The sequence below is a fragment of the Bubalus bubalis genome, chromosome 3, assembly GCF_019923935.1.
Source record: "Bubalus bubalis isolate 160015118507 breed Murrah chromosome 3, NDDB_SH_1, whole genome shotgun sequence".
NCBI classification, from domain to species: Eukaryota; Metazoa; Chordata; class Mammalia; order Artiodactyla; family Bovidae; genus Bubalus; species Bubalus bubalis.
This window is the reverse complement of record NC_059159.1, coordinates 114,307,297-114,334,525: the sequence shown is the minus strand read 5'-3', so window position 1 is coordinate 114,334,525 and position 27,229 is coordinate 114,307,297. Positions and strand designations below refer to the sequence as shown.

The 27,229-nt window shown below is 39.1% G+C and overlaps 1 protein-coding gene across 5 annotated transcripts in view; it reads right to left on the bottom strand.

Moving 5' to 3' along the window:
- The window catches only part of PCSK5 (proprotein convertase subtilisin/kexin type 5), a 514,258-nt gene that overhangs the window by 138,593 nt on the left and 348,436 nt on the right, over nt 1-27,229 (bottom strand). For 3 of the 5 annotated variants that reach the window (XM_025281617.3, XM_025281619.3, XM_025281621.3), the window contains exons 17-20: nt 24,377-24,461; nt 20,499-20,596; nt 19,348-19,477; nt 18,810-18,925 (exon numbers count right to left, since the gene is read on the bottom strand). In XM_025281617.3, coding sequence (XP_025137402.3) covers nt 18,810-18,925; nt 19,348-19,477; nt 20,499-20,596; nt 24,377-24,461 — 429 coding nt within the window. Of the gene's footprint in view, nt 1-13,027; nt 15,644-18,809; nt 18,926-19,347; nt 19,478-20,498; nt 20,597-24,376; nt 24,462-27,229 lie in introns of those variants that run through there. The other 2 variants (XM_025281624.3, XM_025281618.3) reach the window with 2 other exon arrangements.

The window sequence follows — 27,229 nt, the reverse complement described above, 5'->3', positions numbered from 1 at the left end:
GCATGGCCAAAAAAAAAAAAAAGTCTGTTTATTCTCAAGTATAGCTACCCTGGCTTTCTTTGCTTTCCATTTGCATAGAATATCTTTTTCAATTCCTTCACTTTCAGTCTTTGTGCACTTTTACAACTGAGGGGAGTCTCATATAGGCAGCGTATAGATGGGTCTCAGTTTTTAAATCCATTCAGTCATTCTGTCTTTTGATAGAATTTAGTCCACATACATTTAAAGTAATTATTGATAGGTATGTACTTTTGCAATTCTGTTAGTTGCTTTTTGGCTCTTTTGTAGTTTCTCTGTTTCTTCTTTTGCTCTCTTTGTAATTTGATGATTTTCAATAGTGGTATGGTTGCCTTCCTTTTTTTATATTTTAAATCTTTTGTGTCCTGCTATAGATTTTTGCTTTCATGATGGCTTCCATGAAACTTACCTATAATAAGTTATACTTATGAAAGTGAAAAAGTGAAAGTCATGCAGTCATGTCCGATTCTTTGCAATCCCATGGACTATAACCTGCCTAGCTCCTCTGTTTATGGAATTCTCCAGGCAAGGGAGTACTGGAGTGGGTTGCCATTCCTTTTCCAGGGGATCTTCCTGACCCTGGGATCCAACCCGGGTCTCCTGCATTGCAGGCAGATTCTTTACCAACTGAGCCACCAGGGAAGCCTGAAGTTATACTTATAACTGTCTATTTTAAATTGATAATAACTTACATTTTAATGTATTCTAAAGTTTTATATTTTTACTCCCTTCCAACGATTTGTTTTGATGTCACAATTTACATCTTTTTATCCTATGTATCCCTTTACTATTTTAGTTATAGTTTTTTTTTTACTTTTGTCTTTTAGCTTTCTTACTAACTTTATAAGTGATTAATTCACCATCTTTACAACAGTTGATTATTCTAAATATTACTGTATATTTATCTTTACCAGTGAGGTTAGGTTTTCCTGTTACTAACTAGTACACTTTCTTTTCAGCCTAAAGAAGTCTTTTTAACACTTCTTATAAGGCCAGTTTAGAGGTGATCAACTTCTTTATGTTGTCTGGAAAACTCTCCTTCAATTCTGAATGACAGCTTTTCTGGATAGAGTAATTTTGATTGGAAGTTTTTTCCTTTCAGGACTTTGGTTAGTACATGCCAGTCCCTTCTAGTCCACAAAGTTTCTGCTAAGAAGCTGATGATGATCTTATAGGGATTCCTTTATATAACAAGCTGTTTTTCTCTTGCTGCTTTTATCTCCTTGTCTTTAATTTTTGATACTTTATTTTTCATGTATCTTGGTGTAGGTGTCTTTTTGGATTCATCTGGATTGGAACTCTCTGGACTTCCTGGATCTGAATGTCTCTTTCCCAAGGTTACAGGAGTTTTCAGTCATTATTTCTGCAAATACATCTTCTGCTGTTTTTTCTCTTTCTCTTCTCCTTCTGGGGCCCCTATAATGTGAATAGCTATCAGCTTGATGGTGTCTCATGGGTCTTTTAAGCTATCTTCACTTTTTTTTGCACTCTTTCTTTTTTTGATTCTTTGTTTGGATGAATCCCACTGCCCTGTCTTTGAGCTCACTGGCCTTTTCTCCTGCTCTGTCTTGTCTGCTGTTGTACCCCCTCTTTTGTATTTTTCAGTTAAGTTGTATTCTTCAGCTCCATGACTTGTGTTTGGTAGTCTTATGCTTTCTTTCTTTGTTGAAGTTCTCACTGTGTGCATCCATTCTCCTCCAAGTTTAGTGAGCATATTTATGACCATTATTTTGAACTCTTTATCAGGTCAATCATTTACCTTCGTCTCATTAAGGACTTTTTCTGAGGTTTATTCCTTGTTCTTTCATTTGGAACATTTTCCTCTGTTTTTTCATTTTCCTTGACTCTTTGTGTTAGTTTCTATGCATAAGATTAAACAGCCACTTTTCTCAGTTTTGAAGGAGTAACTTTGTGTAGGGGATGAACCTTGTCATTCAACCCTGTCTTAGATCTTGGTTGTTTCTCAAATCTTCATGATTTTATTTTAGTGGGTCAGTAGTTGAACTGTGCTAAAAACTTTCAATGTCCCAAAGGGGAAGATCTCAGTCAGCACCTAGATTCAGGTTGACTGGAAGCTGGATCCGCAAGCAGCAGCTTTTAAGGTATACAAACACATAGAGTTCTGTGAGATCACAAGTATAAATCCTGCTGGCTGCCAGAGCCAGGTGATCTAGAAGTGTCCCCTGCAAGGTAGTCACAAAAATCAGGGTGCTAGACAAGTGTACAAGATCCTTTCTGGGAGATACCAGCCACCTGAAGTGAGATGGAAGGGGAATACAACATGTCATCCACTGGCTTCTGTCCCAGGAGTGCTTCTTTCACAAAGAGACTGGGGGTACATTTCAGTCTTCTCTCTGCACAGGTTCCCTTGAGATGTTGGTCAGCCACAAACTGTTGGTTACAATTCCATAGAACCCAGGAATGCAGGCTTTGCTGGCCACCAGAGCTAGGTAATCAAGAAGTATTCCTTGGGTTGCAGCCATAAAAACTGGGGAACCAGACATAAAAGCTCCCCTTGGGGAGATACTGGTGCTTTGTAGCACGAAGAGGGAAAGTGAAAAGATAGCACCCACTTTTCATCTCTTCAGAAGATTAGAGTAGGCCCTTACATATGACCAACCTAGATAGCATATTCAAAAGCAGAGACATTACTTTGCCAACAAAGGTTCGTCTAGTCAAGGCTATGGTTTTCCCTGTGGTCATGTATGGATGTGAGAGTTGGACTGTGAAGAAGGCTGAGTGCCAAACAATTGATGCTTTTGAACTGTGGTGTTGGAGAAGACTCTTGACAGTCCCTTGGACTGCAAGGAGATCCAACCAGTCCATTGTGAAGGAGATCAGCCCTGGGATTTCTTTGGAAGGAATGATGCTGAAGCTGAAACTCCAGTACTTTGGCCACCTCATGCGAAGAGTAGACTCATTGGAAAAGACTCTGATGCTGGGAGGGATTGGGGGCAGGAGGAGAAGGGGACGACAGAGGATGAGATGGCTGGATGGCATCACTGATTCAATTGACGTGAGTCTGAGTGAACTTTGGGAGTTGGTGATGGACAGGGAGGCCTGGCGTGCTGCAATTCATGGGGTCGCAAAGAGTTGGACACGACTGAGCAACTGATCTGATCTTACATGTGTATTTAATTAGAAGCCTGCTTTTCAGGTCACAGTTATGAAAATAAGCTAATATGCATTAGTTTCCATTGCTGCTGTAACAAGTAACCATTACCTTTGTGGCTCCACAAAACATTTATCTTCTCACCATTCTGTAGGTTAGTCTGGTTTCAGTGTGGCTCAGCTGCTTCTCTGCTCCTAGTTTTACAAGGTTGGAATTAATGTGTCATAGGCTACATTCTTTCTGGTGGCTTTGGGAATGAATCTGCTTCAAGTTTATTCAGGTTGATGACAGAAGTTCAGAACTGAGGTCTCCATTTACTTAACAACCTGGAAGTTGGGGATAGTTCTCAGTTTCTAGAGACTGCATGCATTTCTTGGCTCATGGCCCCCTTCCTGCTTCTTCAAAGCCAGTTACTGTGGGACAAATCCTTCTCTTGTCTTGAATCTCTCTCTGTGATCCCCTCTTCTGCCTCATGCCTTCTCTGCCTCCTTCTACTGCATCCCTCTGATGTATACCTTGGGCCCATATGGATAATCCAGGAATCATCTCCATATTTTAAAGTCAGTTGATAGTATTCCATCTGTAAAATCTCTTCACAGCAATGAATGGATGGTAATTTTGGGGGGACACTTTATAACTCTGCCACCACACTACCTACCAGCTGTACACTTTTAGTGAAAAGATCCTAAAACATTAGCTTTAGTGAGTTTGGATAAAGGTTTTGTGTGTGGTGTTTTAGGGCTAGTGATAGAATCTCTATCATGGGGATTTTCCCTTACATTGAATACATGGGCTTAAAAGGTTCATAGGTATGATGCTGTAGATGGGTGGACACATCTTAGTGGAAACTGGGGTGGATGCATAAAGGGCTACACTCAAATTATATGGAATCAAGATTAGAATTTAGTTGTACTGATGTCTGGGCCAGGGCTATTTCTTCCCTGTCATTTATTCAGTTATTTACTTAATTATTCATTTATTAACTTATCTACTGATCAAAGAGTTATCAAGTGTCTATGAAACACATTTTGCTAGAGTCGTGAGATGTAAGCTTCCCTCATGGCTCAGGTGGTAAAGAATCTGCCTACAGTGTGGGACACCCAGGTTCGATCCCTTGGTAGGAAATATCCTCTGGAGAAGGAAATGGCACCTCACGCCAATATTCTTGCCTGGAGAATTCCATGGACAGAGAAGCCTGGCAGGCTACAGTCCATGGAGTCACAAAGAGTTGGACATGACTGAGCAACTAGGACTAACACATGAGATGTAAGACATTTACAGACTTTGTCCCCATGGAACAGACTTTGTACTGAGAATACATACATCAAATATTCCTACAACTAAATATATATTAATAGTATAATTGATATGAAAGTAGAGGCTTCCATGAAACCTTATAGTAAAGAGATCTAATCTTGTCTGTAAGGATCAGGAAATGAAATGTCATTTAAACTGAGATCCAGATAAGATTTAGCTGGGTGTAGATAATTAGGGATGGAATAGTATTAGAGTAGGGGGAATGTCATGTGGGAAAGTTATAGGGTCAAGGCAGAGTAGAGGAGTCAGGGAAAGTTAATGTTGCTGCAAAATATGAAGGGAGGGAGAGAATGGCATGAGATGAGGTTAGAGACATGGAGTGGTCGGATTGACCGTAGCCTGATTACCATGGAAAGGAATTTCAGCTTTATCTTAGGTGAAATGGGAAGCCACAGAGGGGTTTAAACAGTTGAATCTCATGTGAGCTTTGAATTTAGAGAAATAGCATCTGGCCTAATCTACTCTGTGTAGAGATTAGGGGAAGAAGATGAAGACATTGGAATGTGGACATAAGGGGTGCGTTCAGTAGGGAGATGGGAAGCAGCATGACCCAAGGTTATGTTGACAAGGATGGTGGCAGGTGAAGGACAGAAAATGGATCCAAGATATGTTTTGGAGGTAGAACTGTCTTGACTTGCTGACGGATCAGATATGGGACTGCTCAAGGGAAGATGATCAAGATGATTCAGTTCATTTCAGTTCTGTTCAGTCACTCAGTCATGTCTGACACTTTGCGACCCCACGGACTGCAGCATGCCAGGCCTCCCTGTCCATCACCAGCTCCTGGAGTTTACTCAAACTCATGTCCATTGAGTCAGTGATGCCATCCAACCATCTTATCCTCTACTGTCCCCTTCTCCCACTTTCAATCTTTCCCAGCATCAGGGTCTTTTCCAGTGAGTCAGTTCCTCGCATCAGGTGGCCAAAGTATTGGAGTTTCAGCTTCAGCATCAGTCCTTCCAATGAATATTCAGGACTAATTTCCTTTAGGATGGACTAGCTGGATCTCCTTGCAGTCCAAGAGACTGTCAAGAGTCTTCTCCAACACTACAGTTCAAAAACATCAATTCTTCAGTGCTCAGCTTTCTTTATAGTCCAACTCTCACGTCCATACACAACTACTGGAAAAACCATAGCTTTGACTAGACGGAGCTATGTTGGCAAAGTAATGTTTCGGCTATTTAATGTGCTATCTAGGTTGGTCATAACTTTTCTTCCAAGGAGCAAGTGTCTTTTAATTTCGTGGCTGCAATCACCATCTGCAGTGATTTTGGAGCCCCCAAAAATAAAGTCCGTCACTGTTTCCACCATTTTCCGCATCTATTTGCCATGAAGTGATGGGACCAGATGCCATGATCTTCGTTTTCTGAATGTTGAGTTTTAAGCCAACATTTTCACTCTCCTCTTTCACTTTCATCAAGAGGCTCTTTAGTTCTTCAACTTCTGTCATAAGTGTGGTGTCATCTGCATATCTGAGGTTATTGATATTTCTCCTGGCAGTCTTGATTCCAGTTAGTGCTTCATCCAGTCCAGCGTTTCTCATGGTGTACTCTGCATCTAAGTTAAATAAGCAGGGTGGCTATACAGCCTTGATGTACTCATTTTCCAATTTGGAACAAGTCTGTTTTTCCATGTCTGGTTCTAACTGTTGCTTCCTGACCTGCATATAGATTTCTCAGGAGGCAGGTCAGGTGGTCTGGTATTCCCATCTCTTGAAGAATTTTCCGCAGTTTGTTGTGATCCACACAGTCAAAGGCTTTGGCATAGTCAGTAAAGCAGAAGATGTTTTTCTTGAACTCTCTTGCTTTTTCGATGATCCACCGGATGTTGGCAATTTGGTCTCTGGTTCCTCTGCCTTTTCTAAATCCAACTTGAACATCTGGAATTTCATGGTTCACGTACTGTTGAAGCCTGGCTTGGAGAATTTTGAGCATTACTTTGCTAGCATGTGAGATGAGTGCAATTGTGCAGTAGTTTGAACATTCTTTGGCATTGCCTTTCTTTGGGATTGCAATGAAAACTGACCTTTTCCAGTCCTGTGGCCACTGCTGAATTTTCCAAATTTGCTGGCATATGGAGTGCAGCACTTTCACAGCATCATCTTTTAGGATTTGAAATAGCTCAGCTGGGATTCCATCACCTCCACTAGCTTTGTTCTTAGTGATGCTTCCTAAGGCCCACTTGACTTCACATTCCAGGATGTCAGGCTCTAGGTGAGTGATCACACCATCATGATTATCTGGGTTGTGAAGATCTTTTTTGTGTAGTTCTTCTGTGTATTCTTTCCACCTCTTCTTAATATCTTCTGCTTCTGTTAGGTCCATACCATTTCTGTCCTTTACTCTGCCCATCTTTGCATGAAAAGTTCCCTTTGGATCTCTAATTTTCTTGAAGAGATTGCTAGTCTTTCCCATTCTATTGTTTTCACTATTTCTTTGCATTGATCACTGAGGAAGGCTTTCTTATCTCTCCTTGTTTCTAATGATACAAGTCAGTTAAAGATTACAATTCTGCACATAATAAAACTTACATTTTCTTGATAGTTTAGATTTTATTATGTTGCAATAGTTATGGATTTGTGTCAAGAAAATCCTGTTGAATCTCACCTGGAAAGAGTTTTTTTAAATGGATTTGTCAAAGGAGCTCATGGAATTTGTATTTTGTGATGGTTTTCAGCACTGCAATGTTTCTGTGTTCCCTGTATCTCTGTTCTGTTTCTTCTTCATTTCATTGAGGCTGCTGCTGCTGCTAAGTCGCTTCAGTCGTGTCTGACTCTGTGCGACCCCATAGACGGCATTTCACCAGGCTCCCCCGTCCCTGGGATTCTCCAGGCAAGAACACTGGAGTGGGTTGCCATTTCCTTCTCCAATGCATGAAAGTGAAAAGTGAAAGTGAAGTCGCTCAGTCGTGTCCGGCTCTTAGCGACTCCATGGACTGCAGCCTACCAGGCTCCTCCATCCATGGGATTTTCCAGGCAAGAGTACTGGAGTGGGGTGCCATTGCCTTCTCTGTCATTGAGGCTAGAGAATGCAAATGATGACTTCCAAGACAAGGAGAAATTAGCATGAAAGTGACATCATGTGCTCATTTCTTATTAGTCACTGCCTCCTTTCCTTTAGGTCCTATCTGATTTCCTTTGCCCACATGGCCCATTGGTCACTACTAATTCTCATAGTGATATTGAAATACACTCCTAGCTTTATCCCACAAAACACTATGTGGCCGTGCTCAGTAGTCCTGGGTAGAGATTGCTCTAGTCACAAGAGACAGCATGGACCTTGGACCAGACATTGTCAGGTGACCTATATAATCCTGATGTAAGCTTCATGATCACAGCCTGAAGCTTGTTTCAACAGACAACTTCCTTGGCTCTTGTATTTTTCTTGGAGACTTTGATATCAGATCGTCTGGATTTAAATTAATCCCAGATCTTCTATTTAACCACTGGGGTACTTAAAGCATTTACCTCATCTGCATTCTCATTTGTAGAGAGAATAAAATCAGGCTATTGGCAATATTGAATGAGATAGCTCATATGAAGAATTGAGCACAGTGCTTAGTACATAGGAAGCATTCCATATATGGGAGTTACTCTTTCTGTTGTTATGAAGGGTAGTTCCTCACATGTTATTAATTCTTTCCTTTTAGTCTTCTCTGGTAATGACAGTTTAGAGGACAAAGGGTTTTCTTTTAGAAGGAAAAGAGGATTCTGAGCCAGTCCTTGTCCCCTAGTCTTGCAAACAGGCTTTGCCAGATTTCTTGCTCTAGTCATGGACATCCCAGTGAAGAGAAGCTATGGGCTGCCTCCTCTCATGTGAGCTAATCTGATAGTTGAGCTCTGCTTAGTACCTTGTCCTTTGATTTAGTTGGCTCAATGCAGCTATCAATCCCTTGGGTACTGAAGCAAATACAGCCTTCTCAGCATTCTGCCTGAATGAATGCTTCCTGCATTTGTTGGCAGGAGGCCACAAGTTGACTTCATGGGGTCCTTAAGTAAGTCAGTTAGCCTCTCTGAAAAGAAAGGCTGATGATTCAAAAAATAAAGAGGTTGAAGAGGGCAGTAGCCCATCCTAGGCCCTTTGTGAGTTGAACTCTGGGGTCTTCCCATTCCCTTCCTTTACTTGCTCACCTTGCCCACTCTCTGCCTCTCAGTCCACAAGCCCTTTGATGGTTTTGTCCCTTTGTACCAGTTCTCTCTCTCAAGAATCCTTCTCTGACATCCTCACCTTCTTTGACTTACAAATTTCTGCTTATCTTTCAAGACTCCTATCTAATGTAACTTCTCATGGAAGTCTTCTTATTCATTCATTCCACAAATATTTACTAAGCAAGACACTGTGTTAGACACTGTCCAAGGCACTGTGTTAGACATCTTGTCCACTGTGGACAAGATGGAAAAACCTCAGCTCCTGTGCTTCTCAGCTCCTCCAATAAACAAGCCAATGAACTGTAGAATGTCATGTTTGTGGTGCTAGACCAAAAAGGTGGGCAGGTGTGGGGTGAATGAAGGAGCTGCTTCTGAGAAAGCTGTTTTTGAACTAAGATCTGTAGGATAAGAAGATATCAGCCATATGAAGAGCAGGGTTCTGGATGCACAAATACGCTAGTTTTGTTTGGAGAACAAAAAGAAGGTTGGTATGATTAGAATATGAACAAGGGAGCATGAGAAGATATCAGAAAGGTCTCGGGTAAGGAGTTCAGATTTTATTCTGAGTGAATAGAGAGGCGAAATCAGATTTTGTGTTTATAACAGCACTCTGCCATCTGCGTGGAGCATGGATGGGGGGAGAAGCAGAGAGCCTAATTAGGAGGCTCTGCAGTAGTTTAGGGTAGAGAGGATGGTGTTTTGATACAGAATTACAGCTACGGAGTGGGGAGAAGTCACTTAGAGATATGTCATGGAGGTCAGTGGGATCTTGCCAATGGATTGGGTTTGAGGGTAGCAAAAAGAGAAATCTTAGGGTTTAGGTTTGAGCAACTGGTGGATGGATAGATTTTTAGATGTGTTTTAATACCATATGCTGAGATGGGAGACAATCTATGATAATGTTTAGGGGATTAGCAAGTCTAAAGTCTATTTTGGACATGTTAATTTTGAGATGCCTGTTAGCCATCTGAAGGGAAATGGCAGGTAGCTATTTGGATCTACAGGTGGGAATCTTGAGGGAAGACATCAGAATTATGTATAAATATATCCTCCCCCTACATGAGGAGTGAATTTGTCCCTCCTCTGCAGGGTTAAATTAGAAACCCAACAGATCCTAGGTTCTCCTGTCTCTGCGAGTACCACATCATATCAAACATTAAAATTCACCTTTATCCCACATTAATTATGTGATTCCTTAAGTGTTGAGCTGCAGTTGACTAGTTTGATATGTTGCATTTTGTAGATATTTAATTAAAATATCATTTGATTTTGCACATTTTAAAGGCAAATCTGTTTTGAATGTTTCATGTTATTTTTGGATGCCCTTGGAAAGCTTATCATGTGAGCCATGGTACATTTAACCCTTAATTAGTAGAGTGAGTGTGCTTGCTCTTTTCGACTCCCAGCAATATTGTGATGTTTTTTAAAAGGCTTTTCAGTAGCTTCATATTATAACCATGTATTTTGGTTTGTTTACCACTAGACCATAAGCTTGAAGAGGGCACGAAGGACCTCAGTGCTTGGTATATAGACAGAAACTCAAAGATTGTTTACGGAAGCAACTCACTTGGATTAATAAAGAGAAAAAACCAAGTCCAGGGATATAGTATGCTTTCTATCCACACTTGGGAAAAGGCTCTTACCCCTGTCTTGCAATGTATGTAATATGGACTTGTTTTCTCCTTGGCACTCATAAAAGGGAGGCAGTGTTGTATAGAAAGTTGATGTTCTGGGCTTGATTTTAATCCATACCCTTGATAGTTGTGAATCTTGCAACAGAAAGTTAGTTTCTGTAGGTTGCTCTGATTTTTGTGGGGGCAAAATTAAATAAAGCCATTGTAGTAAAACTCTGCTGGCTTAAAAACACTGTGTTCTTGTAGTATATTCTTTTCTAAAAAGTGTCTTACAATTCAGACCTCAGGGAATGTTTCTGTAAATTTCTAGAAGTGGAGATGCAAAATATCTTTTGTTGCCTGACATCTGACCTGGAAAAAGCCAAGAATTGCAACAATTATTGTGGTGAGGGACTCAACAATGGCCCTTTAGAGAAGAAATCTTGCAAGAAAATCCTTCAGCAATAAGACAGTTAAACATCTTTTTAAGTCTCTTATAGGAAGAAGGTAGGAAGGAATAGCTGGAGTTCCCAGGTCCCAAACTTGCCATAGGAGACTCAGTGATGCTGTACAGCTGTATCCTTCTTGCCCAAGAATTGACTTCGGGCCAGATCTTTTCCTCTCATGATGAAGAGGAGACATGATTTTATGGTTTATAGCCCCAATGCTATTGCCAAATTGCTCCAATAAGCCATAGTGAAATTAAGTCCATCTTGGCTATGCCTTGCTAAATTTGTCAGTGGCTCCAAAATATTCTGCCAAGAATTTCAGATTTTATCAAAAATAACTTTGGAAATGGACATCAACCAGGGAAGAGAAATGGTTTATACTTTGTCATTGACACATACTGAGTTTGGAGCCCAGGCCCAGCTTGGGACAGGTGAGGTCGAACTTCAGCTAGCCTTTGTGTTCCCCTCCAATTTTGTATTAGAAAATTCCTCCAGTTTTCTCTAATTGTCAAATTGCTGTCTGTCACTGCCCCTTGTGTGAAGCTGAATGATCATATGAAAGCAGTTAAGAATGCATGACCACTTACATTTTAGCTGCATGATATTTTTTCTACATGAGGGGGATATTAAATACTTACATACTCAGATGTGCCTATAGTGTTGATCACTTGATGGAGAAATTTTAACTTAGCAGTTACTACAACAGTTACTTTCCCTTCTCTGTGAAGCACTCATTTTGCAAATTCCTCAAAATGAAGAGTAGATTGCTGTGTGAAAATGAGGAGTCTGATAGAAGAGATGAGTAGCATGATGATGGAGGTCTAATACTGGCTGAAAGGTGAGAGAGTGCTGATCAGTCCAGGGATGGATATTAATGAATAGCAAGGTCTTCCATGAGTATGGAAATTGAAAAGAATGGGCACACTATCCATCTTATGGAAAATGTAAAAATGTTGATTCTTCTTGACTGATCTATCACATCTTGAATAACTGTTCTTTGTAGCAATGGGGTAATTAGTTAAAACCATTAGAACAATTGACTTGCTTCCCTGAACAACTCTTCGGCAGCAGATTTGCTGGTGATGCTCCTCCTGCTTTAGTTCCATCTGCTTAGTTAAGCCTCAGCCATCCTCCAAGATCCAATACAAGTCTAAACTGCTCTAAAAAACACCTGACTAATCCAATTCAAAGGGATTTCTACCTGTCTGAACTTAACTTACTCATCTGAGACTTAGAAGTCACTCCTTAGGATTAATGGTCTTACTGTTGAATTTTATGTTTATTATTCTGAGTCTGGTTTTGCAATCCCAGTCAATTTATTTCAAGTCCATATGCCTCAGCTTTCTCATTTATAAACAGAGGATACTACATGTACTTCTGTTCTAGAATTTTTGTGAGACTTAAAAAGAGTATATTTATTGGGTTGGCCAAAAAGCTCTTTCAGGTTTTTCTGTACCATCTTAGGGGAAACTTGAATGAACTTTTTGACCGACCCAATATATCTACACACACACACATACACTGTATTCCCATATTGTACAGCACATAGTAAATGGTCAATAAACTTAGTTTCTCCCCATCTCCGTAATGGGACTTCATGGCAACAGAAGCTCTTATACCTTTTTGTATCCCCAAATCTTTAAACCTAATCAGAGCTCAATATGTGTGTCACTTCTGTTGATTTCTCATTTCTTTTTTTGCAAAAGGCAGGGCATTGAACCTTCAGGGCTAGTGACCATCACAAGCAGGGTTCTCAAAGGTCTATGATCCATGGTTGTTTATTTGCTAACTATACAGTTCTACCCTGTAGCATGTACTACAGACTAGTTTTAGAGTCATCTTCTAGGCATCCAGGGATACAACCCCAGGGACGTGATACAGCCAGGGACAACGATGCACAGGATATCAGCCAACTGAATAAGGCCATCTTCTATAACGTCTTTCACACTCCCCACCTCTTTGTGCCCAGCACCATGGTCCCCACCCTTTCATACGCCCACAGACAGGTGTGCAGTATCCATGCCCTGGGGAAGCCAGGGCAAGAGCAGGTCCAGATGGCTTTCACTGGACATTGCGTCTGTACAATGCAGTAGCAACTGCACCAAGCTTCTGGAGATTTTTTCACAAGCTGCTTACTAAAAATGGGATTCAACAGTCATTCATGACCAAACCTAAACTGTTCCTTTCTTCTAGTGCTGTTACAGTCTCCTTTTTTCAGTTCCCACCTCTGTTCACCCTTTCTTCCCAATCTTATGTATATGCTCCATCCACCTCCCCCCTTTCTTCCATAGTCAGCTTCTGTATGGAAACACAAGTTTCTCATGACCTCACCCTTTCAGAGATGTTTGCACATGGTTATGAACAGATCAAATAAACAGGAACTTAGGTTAATTTAATAGAAAAAATAAAATATGGAATAACATTGATTTTGGCCAGTATCAATTACAACCATTCTACTATATTTTACAAAAAAACAACTGAACATTTTACACATGTACAGTATTTTTCAGTAAAAGTGAATTTGGATTTAACAATGGATCACTAATGAAAAGACAAAAGAAAACAGAAAATAGGACTTCTGGCTCTAGGTTAGAGTATTTGTTAAGTCTCCAAACTTTGTACTATCCATTACATATATCTCATTATGAATATATATATTTATACATAATATATAACATTAACTTAAACTTTGAAAGCATTATGTTCTAGTTAATAATATTCTGTAGATAAACGAGGCAGTAACCACTAGTAGTTAAACCAGTATTTCCACAATGTGTGCCTGCATGGTCAGTGAGAAATGGAACACATGTTGGTGCACCCCAATGGTTTTGACTGTCAGATTGATGGTTATTTGTCTAAGAACACAGACATCATTTTTATTTTTCCCTTCATAGCAACTTTGTGCCTCAAATACTATGGGCAGGTTCAGTTAAATGGATTCTTCTGCAGGCAGATCTGGTTTCACCATCTACTTGACCTTGCTTTAGGCTCTCACTTTTGTCCACTTAAGAGTGTGACTTTAAATGTTAAGACTCTACATGCCAGACCCAGGACTAACTTGCTTTCTTCAGGTCAGAAGGGCCTGCAGTGTTACGAAGAGGAAAAATTACTCAACAAAATCAGTTGATCCCCTAGTTATATATGAATCATTATATGACTTAGTATCACTGCAGTGCTATTAAAAGGGTCATTAGACTTTGTACTCATTATTTACCTTGGGTTAAACATTAACTTTGATGTCTTGGAATACAAAATTTCAAGTTAGGCCTTTTTACTAGCTTGCTTCTTGGACGGGGACCTTAGTTAGCATCCATTTCCCAGGATAACCTATATCATTCCTCCTCTTATCTTGGAAGTGAGGCTGTCCGAAGCCTAAAGCCTGTAAGATGGCCGGTCACTCTGAAAGCAAATGAGGTCACCAATGGAGCTTTGATATGAAACATGAAGAAACTTGATATTAGTCTCTGCTCTCCTAAATAGAGAAACTCAAGAGTTATAATAAGATCTATCAAGCTTCCTCATTTCTGACCACTGATCCAAAGAGTATTCACATAAGTCAGTCTGCTAGATTCCAGGATGTGTTTGGGGACTCATAGGAAACCAGTGAATATATTTCCAGGAAAACAGATGGTCTCATTGACATTCAGTGGACAGGTGTATCAGCATGGTTATAGAGAGACAGAGGAGTGGGGAAAGAACAGAACCAGGAGGGTACAATCATGCTGCCCATATTCCATTTCCAGTTTTATTTTCTTAAAATGATAAGATGAAAAACACTTCTAATAAGCACCATTGAAAAATGTTACCCGCCAACTTGGGCACAGGCTTAAATATTATTTAAATAAATTCCATTTCTTAAAAAATACAGGACCTTTTAGAAACTTTTGACTTTAGGAAGAAGTCCTTCATCATATTGAAAACACTTTCCACTACAACACATGGAATTTCTGATGGCCTTAAAAAAATGCTATGGGGTAATGGCTGAATAGCACCAAGAGCATGTGCAGGGTTTACGAGTGAACACTCTGGATTGGGGGGGAGCTGGATCAGTCTCAGCTATTCTGTGAATCTTTGCATTCTGTCCATCACCAATTTGACTATGCAGAGCAATCCCATTTGACCAGCTGTATGTAAAATAACCGAATCTACCATGGAAAAGCCAGTAGCAGCAAGTCTATCTGATGAAACCAGTGGAGCAGACTTATCAAGTGGGCATAATGCCAAAACCAGCACATAATGCATGAAGTAAATTATGTGTGGAAAGTATCAATGGCCAGCTGTGAAAAACCAAGACAAATGACACTGAACACAACTCTGTGGGATGTTCTTAATGCCCTTAGGTCCAGTTTTCTGCCATTTCTGCCAACAGTGGACTCAAGCATGAAAAATGATGGATGCAAGAGCTTTCTGTTTCATTTTGATCTATGTCTGCTCTTGTGATGTTTTTGAAAGGGATTTTTAGGCATCTCAAAGAGGGAAGCAAGCAAGTAAATGCAAAAGGAAAAAAAAAAAAAACAAAAAACAAAATGGACCTTCAAAAACAGGGCAGGAAATCAAATCATTACTTTAACGTCAAATTTTGGCATCAGATGCTTTGGTCATACAATACTGTCTCTGTGGTTCTGGCTGTTTAGCACTAAACACCCAGTTATAAAAGGTAGGCTTGTTGTAGGTTTATTTCTTTTTCCATTTAAGTTCTGACAAAACAGTTCACCATCTCCCTGCACAAATTGGAGCGAGAGAGAAAAAGAGAGCAAGAAAGAGAGAGGTGGCTTGCTTTTTTTTTTTTTTTTTTGCTTGTTTTTTTCTTTTTAATAATAATATGGAGTAATCTATAAGTCTACAGGAACAAAGAAATCTAGGATGGCAGCTCAGCCTTGGAATGTACATGTTTTGCAGCACAGTTGTTGAAGAACCTTCCGTTGGCACAGATTGTTCTTTTTCACTAGCATACAGAAGCCTCCTTCCGCCCAGGACTCTTCCGTTGCTTTTCCAGGAATTCAGCAAGAGACAGGGGAAGTTGAGGACGAGAGCAGCATGATGGACACACATGGAAGAAGGTTGTGATTGGCCAGAGAGGCAGATTGGGGGGATTGGAAGAGATCATTCGGGAGCAGTCAACAGGAGGAAAATTTGGTCCACCCAAAGTGATTTCAGTCAACAGCATTGTTTTTCAAGAAGCATTGTTTTGCAGTCCAGCGGTAAATGTGATTGGTATCCATTTATGAAAAGGAAAAAAGATTAGAAAAAGAATAAATTAGAAATCAATAATAATACAAGCAAGGATTTTTCTTTCTGGAATTACCTACAGCAGAGCATACACAGTCATTTACACTATATTTCATTGAGTCTAAGACACTGGATTTCAGATACACCACTTTTCTAAGTACTGCCAAGAAAAATTCTTAATAAATGGTGACACAGTAACCTTTTGTCAATTAGCATATTAGTTTTATGCTTATTAAAATATTTGCATAACATGCTGTTTTGTTTCTGGGCTTATGTAATAACTCTTCCTTTGAATATTGAGACATAGTTTAACTTTTTGAAGCTATTAGGAAGTGCAATTAAATGCCACATAAGTAGGAGTGATCATGTGCCTCAGTTGACTAGATATATCTGTGACTAAGTCACAGGCGATGACAGCTACATGACATCAACCTGTGGATCAAAGCAGTTGTAAGCTGCCACGAATTATAAGTTGCATCTGATTCCAGAGCTATTAAAATATACTAAAAAAGTATGTCTTAGAATCACTGAAATATGACAGTTGAAAGAAAATAATAACACATCCCTAACAGCACATGGTGATTGCCATGTGATTTGAAAAGCCTAGTGAGCCGTCAATGATCTCATTCTTTAACCTACCTGAAAATAGACTCATCACAAGTCATGAGTCTTCATTTTCCACTTTTGCCCACAATCCTGACACTCCACTTTTACCAAAGTGCCACTGGCATAAATGATTCCGTGCTTACCATGGTTTAGGGAAAGCAGTTAAAGATCATAAACCTTTGCCTGTTACCAAGTACTATGGGTGAACCTCTCAAGTCATAGTGCATCTTTTGGGTCAATGGCTTAAAAATCTTCCTTGGTTTTTCAGTTACTAACTTACAAAAATTCTGATCATATTCAGATAGAGGGGGATCAGCTTTTAACGTGAGGGTAAGGATCACTGGCTGATAACTAGAAAGTAATACTTACATGGTATCTGGGGTGCTATCACTCCCAGTCTTCTTACCTGAGTGTTGTGTGGTGAGAATTAGCCCTGGCCATGAAAAGTCTGAATGCAGAGCCTGAGCAGGTCTGCCTGTCCCTGTCAGGTCAATCATACATTAGAAGAGCTATGAAGATGCAAAGTCACTTAGATGCTCTGTGGATATGAGAGCATAAATGATTTCCCTACTGGTGCCATCACATGCTCAGATATCTTTGTTGTTTGAGATTCCTAATGGAAAGTTATCAGATAACCATATGACGGCAACAGCATTATCCTTTCTATTTTCATAGATGAGGGCAGTGAGGCCCAAAAAATCTCATAACCTGTCCAAGGTCTGGAGTCTAGATAAGAATGATGCATCTACATTCTCCCAGCCATAGCACTCTTCTGCCTCTTGTGAAATTTCCAGAAGAAGAACCATTCAAAGGAACACAAAGACTAAACCCAGGGAAATGATTTTTATCAGGGAAAACTGTTCCAAATGCATCATTTTTTATTTTCCTATTTCCCTAACAGTCCAAGATGTTTAGAACAATGATGGTTCAAACATTTTATTTCTACTTTGTTGAGATGCACATGTGCATAAAGTCTAGGCACAAATTTAAGAGTCCTCTCTGCACGAATTATATCTAGAGTCAAAGCTCACAAGAGACTGGGGTTGGAATAATTTAAATTCATTCATTTTATGGATAGGGAAATGGCAGAAGCTAGAAAATGAGAGAACTTGGCATTTGCCAAATTATCAGAAGGAATGGCTGCACATTAAAAACACTTCAGAAGCTTCTAAAGCTATCAGTGCTTTACCCCAAGAGCAATTTAAATGAATATTGGGGGAAGGTGTGCGGTCCTGGCCTTTTGGTTGAGAACTACTGGTGCAGTGAAAAGAAAAATGGACCAATATTAGCATTAGAACCAATCTGTAATTGTTTTATCATTAGATAGATGCCTATCTATCATGGCTTAATAAACGATTCAGATGCCATTTGATTGTTATTTACATATCCCATTGCAAACAATCCAAATGAGAGGAGAGTGGCAGTAGACTGTGGCATATCCACAAGATAGACTGTTAAGCTGTTATTAAAAGTGAAGTTTCTGAAGATTTTGTAAAAACATAGAGTAGCATTTATCTATTGCTTAGAGCAGAAAGCAAGGTACAAAACTCTATGTGGTATTTTAAAAATCTAGCAAAAAGTACTTATGAGGCAAGACTGGAAAACAATACAATATGTAGCCTTTTCTAGTTAGTGTTTGTATAATTCCAACTATATGTCACTCTGGAAAAATCAAATCTGTGATGACAGTGAAAAAAAAATGAGTGGTTTCCAGAGGGAGGGAAGAAGGAAGGGATAGGCAGAGCACAGAGGATTTTCAGGGTAGTGAAGGGTGATCTGAATGATATTACAGTGGTGGATACTTGTCTTTATACATTTGTCCAAACTCATAGAACACCAAAAGTGGACTCTAATGTAAACTGTAGATTTTGGTGACAATGATCTGTCAGTGTTGGCTCATCAACTGTAACAAACATATCACTCTGGTGAGGGATACTGATGGTGAGTATGTGTGTGTGTGTGTGTGTGTGTATGAATGGTCAGTGTGGTCAGAGGATATATGGGAATTCTCTTTACTTTCTGCTGAATTTTGCTCTGAGCCCCAAGCTCTAAGAAGTTTTCAAGAACAAGGTCTACTAATTAAGAAAAATTAACTAGTGCCATCTTCGTAAATGGATGCTTTAGTTCTTTTTGCAGTTAAAACAACCAGAAAACTAAACCCACTGAGGGTATAAGTTCAAGGAACACCAACAAGACATCAGCATGTCCTATCTGAGACATGCTTGATAGTCAATATTTTCAAGTGGAAATATATATTAGACCTTAACATGGAAGGATCACGTGGTTCTCAGAAGATCAAAATAAGTAGTTGTACTCACCGTCCTTGCAGATGGCCCCCATCTGACACATTCCTAAGTCTAAGAGATACCCACTGGGACAGCTCGTACAGTTCTTGATCCCTGGACCATTGCATGTCAAACAGCTGGCGTCACATCTATGGGGAGAATGTACAATGTATCATCCTTTCACACATCAGGCGAAGGAAAAGATGTGTTTACTGTCAATCTCTTAACATCTTAAATTTAATTCTCCCTTTGAAGATGCCACAAAAATATTTTCTTAAATGAACTGCTTTAATTGACAACATTAAAGAAAACCTAGCAGGTAGACCGATTTTAAAGAGACAGCATGCACTTGAAACAGAAATACAACTTTAGAGGTTTTAAAGTGCTCCTGAGGCACACACACAAAAATCAGTTGGGTTTAAAGCTGCAGAGTGTTGGTGTCCATAGGTAAATGTTTGCACCTTATTTTTCATTAATAATTGTAGGTTTCATATTGTTAATGAAGGCAGTCAAATAAGGAACCCAGTTGCCAAACACTGGAGCTTAAATGGGGGGAGGGGAATCCACTTACTTTTTGCAGGATTTGTATCCATTTTCTGAAGAGTGGTCAAAGTAGTAGCTGATACTACAGCTCTGCACGCATCTCCGCTCCTCCATGAAGTAGCCCCCTGTGCAGTTAATACACCCATCAGCGCCCGCTCCTTAAAAGCAAGACAAATGCAGGACACAGAAACAAAGCCTCAGAAAAGGTTGCACAGCGGGCTGCTTTTTGCATAATTGGTGAAAATGGCATTAATAGATTGCAATTTTGAGAACTGTAACATTTGTACTTTTCCTTATGTTCTCTGGGGGAAAAGGCTTCAGTTTTAGATTGAACCCATTTGCCAAAAAACATCAAACCTCTTTTGAAAGCAAAGGAGGTATCACTGGGACGTTTTAAATTTTCAGTGAGGTTAGGCTGCTGATTACTGACTTTTGAGACTGCATGATGATTATCAGAAAAGCTCCATGCTTCTCCAACATTTACACTAAAATTATCAAGAGGTTGCCTGCACACATCTTGCATCTACCCTTGGCCTCCTTGGAACGTATCTTCAACACAGAAGTTTGAGTACTACTGTTACATTTAAAATCGAACCCAGATAAGAAAAGACAAATACCTCATGATCTCACATAAATGTGGAATCTAAAAAAGAAGTCAAACTTATGAAAGCAGAAGTAGAAGAGGGGCTGTCAAGGACCTGGGGTGGGGAAATGAGACCTGGATCCGTGGGTGCAGTTTCAGTTATGCAGGATGAATAAGTTCTGGAAATCTAACGTACGCCATGATAACTATACAACACTATACAATAGTATTGTATAGTATATAGTATTGTATACAGTATATTATAATAGTATATACTATATACTATTGTACAGTACTATACAATACTATACTGTACTGTATACTCAAAACTCAACTAAGAGAGTTGATCTTAAGTGTTCTCATCACACACAAACTATGTGAGGTGATGAATATGTTAATTACCTTGTATGATATATATCAAAACATCACACGTACATCTTAAAGTATATAATTTTTGTCAGTTATGCCTCAGTAAAGCTAGAAAAGTAAGTCTAATTAAAAAAATTACCAAGAGGGTGTGCATGACTGATGGATAAAGACAAATGAAAGCCAGACCAGAGCCAGAGGAAGAAACAAGAGGGTGGGGGAGGAGGTACCAGCACAGGCGGCACAGGAGCGGTGGCAGGGCTGGCAGTCTTGGCCGTTGAAGTACCAGCCGTCCTCACAGGTGATGGCACACCGGGACCCCTGCAGGCTGGAAACACAGACGGCTGTGGTCAGGCAAAGAGGTCATGACTCCCCAAGGCCGTATGCAACACATGCAGTTTCCCCCAGAGGTCAGTGGATTTGGGAGAACTTCAAAGCAGGAGAAATAGCCCCTGTACCCTCTCTTTTTCTCCTCCCGATGCCTAGACTGCTTCTCTGTGCCTGTAATAAGTCTGTAGCCTATACATGTGCTACAAGTTTGGATGACATTCCTCTTAAATTATTAGGCTGGCTGACACATTTTTTCTTTACTCAACATTTTACAACCTGGAGGTTTTCAAAAGTATTTTATGGACCAAAACAATCACCTTCCCTAACAATATGCCTACCAATCCCAGATCTCCTAGACCTACTCCACAATAAATGTTGTGGACTAACTGTTGTTACTGTAAATGTTAAATGTTGTTCTGTAACTGTATATGTTGTAGGAATACGTGGTAAAATGAATTACACCTGAATAGAAGGGTACAACTATCCTGCCCAACCTTCAGCTCAAAATCCCAGGAATAGCCTTTTTAAAATTTTAAGTGTTTCTGATTTTAGTTCTTCTCTTGGACCAAAGCAAGAGAATCCTAACATACATTTGCTTCTATTGCTTTATTTGTTAATTTTAAACTCTAATGAAATATTTGGCAAAATTATTTACTTATATTGCTGCTTCACCAAACATCTCAACTTTTCTTAGTTACATTATCATTTAATATTTTTAGGTGTTATCTGTGCTATGTTTTCTCTAAATAGCAGTCTTAGGCATTAGCTAATATGTTGCTAGAATGTCGAATGAGGAATGTGTATTTTTTTTCTTCTAATTTTTTTAACACCTGTAAGGTTTTTCATAGCCTACAGATTGATGCTTAAAAACAAATGTCTAAAATTTACAGCATTTAATATACAAACATTACTCATGGAATAACTCAGTAGTGAGACTGTTACCATAATCCCATGTCACCCAGTAGACAGTTCTAGAAAATGGGTGTCTAAGCAACAGGGTCAAATGCTTTCTGTGTTCTTATAGAAAATACATTTCTCTACATTGCTGCAATTCACATGTTACTTGACTGTGCTTTGTATATGGATCATACTATTAAAAACTAACATTTAGTTTTCCCTTTATTTTTTATAATATATGTATGTAAGTATTTTTATACATTTATTTTTCTCTTTAAAGTAATTTGAAAAGAACAAAACCAAAGTAGATGAAAAAGAATCCCAAACAGTCCTGTTCACATTTTAATTCATATCCTTCTAGTATTTTATGCATAGATATTTTTCTGTTTGCTTAGCCACTATTTAAAAATTTACAGGTCTTTTGAGGCAAAATGGTCAACCCTAGAAGCCCCTAAGAAAAACACAGGGAGCCTCAAGAAGACAGAAAGTGTATTTCATTCATAGATCTTCTCTTCTGGCCAGAGAGGTGTCATTTAAAAAGCCAATAAAAGAAAATCCCTTTCCTTTTGGTAGAGCTGGAAAAAGGGACAGTGCATCAAATGAATGTTTGTGGGAGGAAATGGGACCTCTGATAAACTTATCAAAGTTGTTGTTTTTTTTAAAGCTGCCTTGTTTTTCTAACAAAGAAATTGCTTCTGAGGCTGGCACTTGCTCAGCTGGAGACAGAGGGTGCAGTGTGTGAGGAGGGAACGCGCTAAGTGGGACGTGCAGCAGAGCACCGCTGGGAACCCTGATGCGCTCTGCCACGTCCAAACTCCAGGGGTGGCGCGGTAAGCGGACCCGGTCCTGGCTTCATGCTGGGGTGGGCCAGCTGAGTTAGATGTGTGCCGTCCCATATGCTCTAGCACCTGTGGGCTCGAGAGCACTTGAAATGTGGCTAGCGTGGCCAAGGCACAGAATTCAACATTTTATTTTCGTTCATTTCACTCTCAATCTTACAAATTGGTACTTGATTCAGTTATCAGAAAACTTTTAAATAAGTGCGGAACAACTTGGCTATCTAAAATCTACTTCAAAACGATGTTTGGCAAAACTAATACAGTGTTTCAGGTTTAAAAATAAAATTAAATTAAAAAAAATATTAAAAAAATAAAAATAAAATCTACTTCAACTAAATTTTTATAAAACCTATATACAGATCAAGTATTTCCCCAAATATTACTGTCTTAATTGAGATATGCTTTAAGGGTGAAATACACACCAGATTTCGAAGACTGGGCACTACAAACAAAATATAGTATATCTCACTGATTATCTTTCATATTGTCTTATATTGATTACATGTTGAAATAATATTTTGGATATATTTGGTTAAAGATTTCATTAAAATAAATTTCACCTGTATATTTTTACTCCTTTTAATGTGGCTACTCAGGTATTTAAAATTAATATATATGGCTCTTATTCCTATTAGAGAACATTTTTTACTCTATAAAATGTTTCCTAAGAAATATAGAAAATAATCTTGATCTTTTATTTTTCATGGGCCAATTCAGTGTCAGATATTGGAATAAGTGCTTTATAGATGTTATCACAATTAATCCTTATCATAATCCACCAATTTTGAGGTTAGTATCACCCTTTTATAGATGAGAAAACTGAAGCTCAGAGGAGTGAACAGACTTGACCAAGATCACACAGCTGATAAATGGCAGAGAAAGATTTAAGCCCACATTTATCTTCCTTTTTAAAAAATTATAACAGTCTGCTCCTTCTCCAAAAAGTACTAGGATGCTGACTGGACTGATATTTATCAAAACTGAAGTCTTCAGATGAAAGGTACAAAACAAATGGACACTGAATGCATTTATGGGGCAAGAAAGAAAGCCACAAATAATTAATCAAAATAAAAATGATGTTCCCCTATTAATTAATGTAAAGGATTGCCTGCCTAGACTGCCTGAACCCTGATTATTGTGCCTTTGATCAAAAGTGGAAATAGAGGTACTAAGTGAAGTCGCTCAGTTGTGTCTGACTCTTTGCGACCCGGTGGACTGTAGCCTACCAGGCTTCTCCATCCATGGGGTTCTCAAGCAAGAATACTGGAGTGGGTTGCCATTTTCTTCTCCAGGGGATCTTCCCAGACCAGGGATCGAACCCAGATCTCCTGCATTGCAGACAGATGCTTTACCCTCTGAGCCATCAGGGAACTCTTAAAAGGGATGGAATGGAGCAGAATTCTAGCTTTATGTAATAGCCAGAGTCCAGCCCCTCACTCAGCATGGGATGATCTGACCTTCTCTAAGGATATCAAGAATATCTACTTCACTTTGATTCTCTCCAAGAATCTATCAACTGTCTGGCTTTAGCAATGAGCAAGTCTCATCCATTCAAGGATGACATCCCCTGGTATTAAATCTATGTGCATACCACAGCATAATGGAACCAGCCTGAGGTGCTTAAGATAAGACAATGATTGGCTATATGGAGAGAAATAATAAAGATAAGGGAATAGTTTCAACCATCAAAGGAATGAATCAGGGGGATTAAATATAATTCATTGATGTTACCTACGCAGTAATCCTTGACTGATACATGGTCGGTCAAAAAGCCCAAAGAAAGCCTCTCAAATGGCCATTTATTTACTTGTAGTTGAGCCATCTTTTCTAAAGAGAATTTTATTTGGCTTATAAACCTTCTGAAGCCAAGGTAGCATCCAATTTTTCACATAAAATGATAGAGATAATGCAAATAGCAATCAAGTGTCTGAATGGGAGTCAAACCAAGGGTGACTTATAAGAGAGCTACCTATTTAATTTTTTTCAAATTTATTGAGAAGTCCTTGGGCTACGTTACTTGGTGAAATCTTTCATTCTCTTACCTTAACCCCTCCCTGCATTCTGTACAGTTGTCAGATTCAGTACATGTCTTGCAGTTTTCATCGCACTTCCGGCAAAGATTTTTCTCTGTTAAAAAAAAAAAAAAAGGAACAAGGTTATAAATCAGTTGGTCAGCTGGATTTCATAAAAGCATATGCTCTAATGTTTGCTAATGTATGCTATAGTATACATGGCCTTGAGTAGGAAATTGTAGGAAAAGCCCCAGACTCAACATTTGCTATCACTTCTCATCAAATCAAATACAGGTAGGAATATATAGCATTGGGAAATACCTTAGTAATATCTACCAGTTTGTAGACAAGAAAGCTACAGCCCACTTAATTCTTAAATAGTTTATTGGTTTTTTCTTTTTCCTATTCTCTTTCCCAAGCAGAGTTTCCTAACTTCCAATTGTGCAAATCTCACTTATAAAGCTGGGGCACATCACTAGTAAGTACAGAGAGGCAACACTAGCAGCGGAAGAACGGAATGGTAGACCTCATGCTCACAGCTTTAATGACTACTCCGATGAACTACACTGAAAAGGGGAACCTGCTTTTAAGATTGCAAGGTAAGGGTTGATTATTTCTTGCATTGTTTTATTGTCTTAAAGTTTATAGAAGCTGTGGAATCAATATAAATGTTACTATATTTCAGACAACACTTACATTTCTGGAGAACAGAAACATTTGAATGAACAAATACACTGTGAATACTGGCTTTCTTGTTTAATACCAAACACTGGGACTTGGGGAGGCTTGAGGGGGGATGGCAAGTACGTTACTGTCCTGTAGTGGAAAATGGTGATGTTATATTAAGTAAGGCCTTTTACCTCAGGTGACATTTTCCTGGAGACTTTGATCTCTTCTCTGAGATGCCGGTGGATCCTAATTTCAGGTATATATAGAACTGAATGAGGCTTTGTCCATAGGCTTCTCTGTCTGCTCTTTAAACGTTGGTGTTCTTCAGGGATCCAGAGAAGCACTGCTTCACCGGATCCCTCTAAGGACCTCTAGGAAGAGGTCTAGCTCCTTTCAGAATTCTGAGCTCCTCGGCATGAAATACTAAGTTCTTCACCATCTATGAGCTCCCCATCTTAGGGTCATCGAGAATGCTGGACATGACATAGGACCTGAAGCCAGAGGACCTAGCATGGCATTCTGCTCTTAGCATTGCTAGTGGGCAAGTTCACAATCTCTGTTCATTTGTTAACTAAATATTACAATGATGACTACCGCTGAGCTGCCCTTGAGGAGTTAATGACCTTATTCAAGGGAACTGTAGATATGTTGGCAGTAATTATTGCTAGTCACATACATATCACTATGCTATATGTAAATGGACTTACTAAAGGAGGAAATTAAAACAAAAGGCAATTGCCTAGAAGGGGAGAGATGCACAGACCACTTGTATCAGTGAGTGAACTGAAAATTGCTCAATCATCTGTGACTGTCTGCAACCCCATGGACTATGCAGTCCATGGAATTCTCTAGGCCAGATACTGGAATGGGTAGCCTTTCCCTTCTTCAGGTGAATCAGTGAAGTAATTGTTTAAATAGCCTTCTTTAATTATCAACCTTCCAGGCTCTGGCAAAAGAACTGATTGTCTCAATTATCATTTTCCTGTCCGGTACCAACTAGATTTCTTTTCCAAGGCTCAGTCTTCTTGATAGAATTTTGATTTTTTTCCTCAAGGAATATTACTTTAAAACTTTTTTAAAGTATAGTTGATTTACAGTGTTTATTACTGCCGCACACATAGTGATTCAATTATACATTTTATACACATTCTTTTTAAAGTTTCTTTTTCCACTGTGGTTTTTCATAAGATATTCCATATAGTTCTGTGTGCTATTCAGTACGACCTTGTTGTTTATCCATTCTGTGCATAAAAGCTTACATCTGCTAACCTCAAACTCTCAGTCTATCTCTTCTCCAGCCCCTTCCTCCTTGGCAACCACCAGTCTGTTCTCTTTGTCCATGATTCTGTTTGTTTCATAAATAAGTTCATTTGTGTCTTATTTTAGACTCCACATGTGTTATAATATGGTATTTATCTTTCTCTTTCTGACTTACTTCACTTAGTATGATAATCTTTAGTTGCATTCATGTTGCTACAAATGGCATTATTTCATTTGTTTCTATGGCTGAGAACTGTTCCATTGTGTGTGTGTGTGCATGCATGTGTGTGCGTGTGTGTATACACACCATATCTTCTTTATCCATTCATCTGTCAATGGACATTTAGGTTGTTTCCATGTCTTTGCTGTTGTGAATAGTGCTATTAACATAGGGGTATATGTATCTTTTTGAATTACACTTTTGTCCGGATATATGCCCAGGAGTGGGATTGCTGGATCATATGATAGTTGTATTTTTAGTTTTATAAGGAACCTCTATAATGTTTTCCACAGTGGCTCATCAACTTACATTCCTACCAACAGTGTAGGAGGGTTCTCTTTTCTCCACATCCTCTCCAGCATTGCTTTTGCAAAGTTTTTCATGATGGTTATTCTGACCATTGTGAGGTGTACCTCACTGTAGTTTTGACTTGCATTTCTCTAATAACTAGCCATGTTGAGCATCTTTTCATATGCCTATTGGCTATCTGTATTTCTTCTTTGGAGAAATGTGTATTTAGGTCTTTTGCCTATTTTTCAGTTGGATTTTTTGTTGTTGTTGTTGAATTGTACAAACTGTTTGTATATTTTGGAAATTAATCCTTGTTGGTCAGATCATTTGTAGGTATTTTCTCCCATTCTGTAGGTTGTTTTTTCATTTTGTTTATGGTTTCCTTTGCTGTGCAAAAGCTTGTAAATTTGATTAGGTCTTGTTTGTTTTTGTTTTTATTTCTA